At 42.3% G+C, this 5,290-nt stretch overlaps 1 protein-coding gene across 1 annotated transcript; it reads left to right on the forward strand.

Moving 5' to 3' along the window:
* The first annotated feature begins 313 nt into the window (after positions 1-313).
* On the forward strand, positions 314-5,290 carry LOC106613048 (zona pellucida-like domain-containing protein 1). Its single transcript, XM_014214925.3, has 11 exons — positions 314-443; positions 797-910; positions 1,070-1,290; positions 1,493-1,674; positions 2,039-2,111; positions 2,317-2,414; positions 2,876-2,956; positions 3,184-3,355; positions 3,590-3,692; positions 4,024-4,053; positions 4,368-5,290. The coding sequence occupies exons 2-11, from the start codon at positions 805-807 to the stop codon at positions 4,541-4,543; spliced, it is 1,242 nt and encodes a 413-aa protein (XP_014070400.2). The 5' UTR covers positions 314-443; positions 797-804; the 3' UTR covers positions 4,544-5,290.

Consider the following 5,290-nt stretch of genomic DNA (forward strand, 5'->3'; position numbering starts at 1 on the left):
GCAGACCAGACGTGAGTTTACTTTTATGTTCATGTGAATGTAGGCCACGGCCCGCTCTCCTCAGCACCTGATGACAGCTTAATTCCCAGGTCTGGCCCCCTGCTGAGGTGGCCGTTTGTGTGGGATGACAGACGGAGATCAGACCAAGGGGAGATGAGTGGGAACCCTGCAAGCCCGCTCAGGTTTCGAGCACCGTGAAAAGATTTGTCCAGGCCATTCACCTCTGATGGAGTTTCCCATGTTCTGCTGGGAAGCACTTTTTATTGAAGTGTTTCCATAATGAGTCCCCATTTCTCTCTATCGCTGCGTGGGCACACACATATGCGCTCACACACGCACGTTGGCACACACATTTTGTGGAGAGAGCTGGCCTGTCCATTCGTTTTTTTGCTGCAGCCGAGACCAGATGGAGCACCGGTGAGCTACCCACTACACAGACCAGGGTAAGATGGGCTCGGGCCCAGGGCAAGGGGTTCAGAAAAAGAAGGGAACCGGATTAAAAGGGGTTGGGGGGTCTTAGAAAGAGGGGACTTGTTAAAGTATTTAGGGGATTAGAGTAAAGGGGCTGGGGTATTGAGTTTTGGAAAGAGGTGCAGTAAGGGGGCCAGGGCAAGAGGGTTTATGGTAAGAGGTGGTCTAAATGAGAAGTGTTGGAGGACTTTAGGGGATTTGAAAAGCCTTTTAGTTAACTTGAGTACAGTACAGTTACAGACATTCATGCAACACCCTAGATATTTTGAAGGTTATCCATTGTTAACATTCTGAAGGATGGAAATGTGTGAACCTTGCTCTCTAGGTGTTAAGATGGAGCGGATATGTTTGATCCTCCTGCTGATGACTAGGACCACTTCAGTATTGGCACAGTTTAATGGATACAACTGTGATGCCAACTACCACAGTAGGTTTCCCGGTGAGGATGACAGTCGTTTCATCTCTATGTAAATTCTCTCAAATCATTTTAACTTATTCTTAGTTCTGAGAATTGTTGTTAGAATTGCTGTTTACCCTTTTATCTCGTTGTCTATTTTTCTCTTTGTCTTTTTGTCTCTCTATCTCTTACTCTCTTTAGCGGAGCGCGACATCAGCGTGTACTGCGGGGTTCAGACCATGACCCTGAAGATTAACTTCTGCCCGGTGCTGTTCTCCGGCTACACCGTTGCAGACCTTGCGCTCAATGGTCGCCATGGCGATACCCACTGCCGGGGCTTCATCAATAACAACACGTTCCCCACGGCAGTACTGTTCAGCATCAGCCTCAGCACACTGGAGGCCTGCGGCAATAGCCTGGTGGTAAGGAATACACACACACAGACGGACGAACACACACACACACACACCTTCTGTTATGTTTTATACTTACACAGGTTTGTATTAGTATGACCACCAGAATCTAATGTGTTTTATATTTTGGGAGCACGTCTTGCTTGAGGCTAAGGTAGGAGTTGTACTAGTTGTGTTGTTGTGTATTTTGAGACAATGTCCCTGTCCTCAGGTGACAACAGCTTACGGGGCTAATGCCTACGGGAACATGTCGCTGGTGCAGATTGGTAATATCTCAGGGTACATCGACACTCCAGACCCACCATCCATCATCAGCTATCTGCCCGGCCTGCTGTACAAATTCAGCTGCAGCTACCCCCTGGAATACCTGGTCAACAACTCACAGCTGGCATCGTAGGTGCCTGCAATAAACACCTGAAAGGCTTATTTTGAATACAATTTAATTATTGAATAAGTTGAGATATTTCAGTATTTTTGATAGATGAATTTGACATTTGGAAGATGAATTTGACATTTGAAGTCAGTCAGCAATTTCACATTGACCTCGATAGTTTGTGTCTTGTGTGCCTTTTTTAAATTGATGTAGTTCTGTCCTTGAGCTGTTCTTGTCTATTAATGTTCTGCATTATGGCATGTTTCTTGTTTTGCGTGGACCCCAGGAAGAGCAGCTGCTGCTTTCACAACAGCTAATGGGGATCGTAATAAAATACAAAAAACACTGTACAAAACTGTACTAATTAATTTGAACCTTTACTAGGTCATCAGCTGCAATATCAGTGAAGGACAGCAACGGTACCTTTGTGAGCACATTGAGTATGGTCCTTTACAATGTGAGTACACAACATCACTGTTTTTTAGTGCACACAAGGACTTCATAACAGGGCCCTCATAGTAGGAATTCAATGTCAAATAATAACTAGAACATGCTCAAAATACTAAACAAATGATGAGACAATTTTATTAGGTAGAAATAGACATACAGTATCATAAAAATAGGCAACTTTTTGATTCACGGCCAAACTCCTTTTTGTGCAGGACTCAACCTACAACCAACAACTCTCTATCCCAATGGCCGGACTGGCTTTGAAAACCCGAGTGTTTTCTGCAGTGAAAGCCACAAACCTGGACAAACGGTAAGACATAAGGAGATCTTCAGATATGAAAAGTTATATATTTTGTTCTAGTTACTATTATTCACAATACAGATGGGGTTATGATCTGAGAAGCACAAAGATTTCCAACATGATGTGAACAGAAAGCTATGATTATGACATTATAAGTGCTGTTTAAAAAAAATGGAATCGCTGTAACCTTCTCCCACATAACCTGGATGGCATAGAATTGATATAGTAGTCAAGTACAACTGCACTATGCTATACACAGTATGTCATACACATACGCTATCGTTTAAGACCTATCCTCCATGCCGCCTACCAATTCAGTTCTATCCTCTTTGGTTCATTGCCATTCAGCTGTCCTCTATGACTGTGTGAAGGCGCCAGTGGTGGTGCTAAGAATGTCTGATCTGTCCTGTTGTGTTGTGTGGTTAGATCTCTGTCCTGTATCAGCCCCGTACTGTTTTGTCTCTCTCTAGATGGAATATCTTGATGGACTACTGTTACACCACTCCCTCAGGGAATCCCAATGATGAACTGCGCTACGACCTTTTCTTTGGGTAATCACGCTTTTTCTCAAATGATGCCAGGATAAACGACAAAAGTGTCCCATTACCCATTCACCCTCAACCACTTATCATAGAGACCCTTACAATGGGTTTTCATGGTGAATGATAGGACATTTTTCTCACTGAGCAGTTAAAACAGGTCTAGACGTTTCAGTGCATTTTGTGTGTGTTCGTGCTTGTGTGCATGCTTGTGCACGTGCGATGCTCTTTCCAAACAGCTGCCATAAAGACCCACAGACGACTGTTTTTGAGAATGGGAAGAGTCAGATGGGTCGTTTTGCCTTCGAAGTGTTCCGTTTTGTCAAACACAGACACCAGAAGATGTCCACTGTGTTTCTGCACTGTGTCACCAAGCTGTGTCGGGTAGATGACTGTGTCCTGCTCATGCCGGTAAGAACATTTGACACCTTACCAAATGGTGTGTTCAACATCAGTACAGTCAGTAGAGGGAACTTCAATGCTCTGCAAATATCAGAAAACATGTACCATATTTCTTGGCTTCTGATCAGTATGAAGCTTCACATAGTTCATTAATACCTTAGCGCTATTCACTATTCCGTATTGAATACAGTTTCATATAAAGGAGTATATGTATGTGATTTTATATTAATATAATATTGGAAGATCTGTGGCCGTCGGCGTAGGAGGGACGTAGAGGATAGCCTGGAGTCTAGGCCGTCGCCTGGGGATGCAATCATCACTGCTGGACCCATCATTACCAGGATTGGTACGCAGGATACCTCTTCATCCATAACCACTTAAACTTAGACTATAGTTTTGTCTGACTTCATTTAGATTATTTTGATATCCATGATATAGTTGTAGAGTAAGTATTAATACTGTATTATGTGATGTAGCCTATACACGATAATCCCTTTCGATTATATATTGTATAGTCTTGAAATCTGCTGATGGAGGGTTATGTGAGAATAAAATGAGGTGGGATTTGACAGTATACTCAATGGTTATTCAGTACATTTGTATTAAAATGCATGGTTGTGTTCCTCAATAATGTTGAAACTCTGAAAGCATCAATGATTGATTTTTTTTCTTTACAGATGAAACTCCAATGAATAACTCACAACTCGGTAAGCTCTCTCACTTTGTCACTGCTTGTGCAATGCCTTGACAAGTGATATATTTACTTAATCTATACACTTTATGATGTCAAAAGACAATTTTTCTGTGCTACATATTTACATTCTTTATACATTCACTACCTTCAAATGAAAATATGACACCCTCGGATTTACAGTGGAAATGAGGATAGTAATGGTTAACTCACAAGTTTCACTTCCCTTTTGTGTTTTTGAACCATTAACTGTGGTAATTTTTGCCTATATCAGTGAGTATTTGTGTCTGCCCATACTTACTCTTTGTGTGTTTGTGTGTGGTAATCCAGCTGCATCGAGTGGCCCCTCCCTCCCGTTGAACCCAGTGACCAGTGCTCTGCTGTCAGGTGTGGTAATTCTGGGCGTGTTCAGTCTGGGCTTCTTCCTGCTCTCGCTCCGCCTCCTCCGCAGACCCCACCTCCCTACAGCCACACCCTCAGGAGCATGGAACCCTGGCTTCAAATAAACCTCTCATGGGTGTTCTCTCTCTCTCTCTCTCTCTCTCTCTCTCTCTCTCTCTCTCTCTCTCTCTCTCTCTCTCTCTCTCTCTCTCTCTCTCTCTCTCTCTCTCTCTCTCTCTCTCTCTCTCATCATCCCTGTCTCTCTCTCCCCCTCATTTTTTTATCCATCTAACTATAACTAATACCTACAGTATGCATTTGTACTGTAGCTAAAATAGGCAGGTGCAGTGTAATTGTAGTGAAAATACGATGCAAAATGTCAATAACTTGCAAATAAACTCACAGTAGAGATAACTGTGATCTCAAACAATGATTCTAGAGTAAGAGGAGGTTTAGCCACAAGCAATAGTTTCACTATGTGTCTATGTACCTACCAAGTAAATACATCAATACATAATAGGGACAGTTATTGTAGAGCGGGACTTGTATTTTCTGAAAGGTTTACTTACTCTACCTTCCCTGAATGTGTACTTACTCTCCATTTCGCTAACTTACTCTTATCCGGCAGCTGTAACAGTCACTGTCATGCCAAACTCTGTCACACATTCACGTGTACATGTACATACACATACTCAAGCGCATATTGATACTGTAAATAGTTAATTCCTACTTTGTGTACAGGGGAACAGTATATGTTCAATAATAATCATGTTATGTACTGTTTTCCTTGTTTTGTTCTGATCCATTGATAGACCAGTGTATTGTTTTTTACAGGTAGTGTGTAATAAAACTGACCCAGGTCAGTATGTGAG

The sequence above is a fragment of the Salmo salar genome, chromosome 09 (assembly GCF_965601325.2).
Source record: "Salmo salar chromosome 09, fSalSal1, whole genome shotgun sequence".
Classification (NCBI taxonomy): Eukaryota; Metazoa; Chordata; class Actinopteri; order Salmoniformes; family Salmonidae; genus Salmo; species Salmo salar.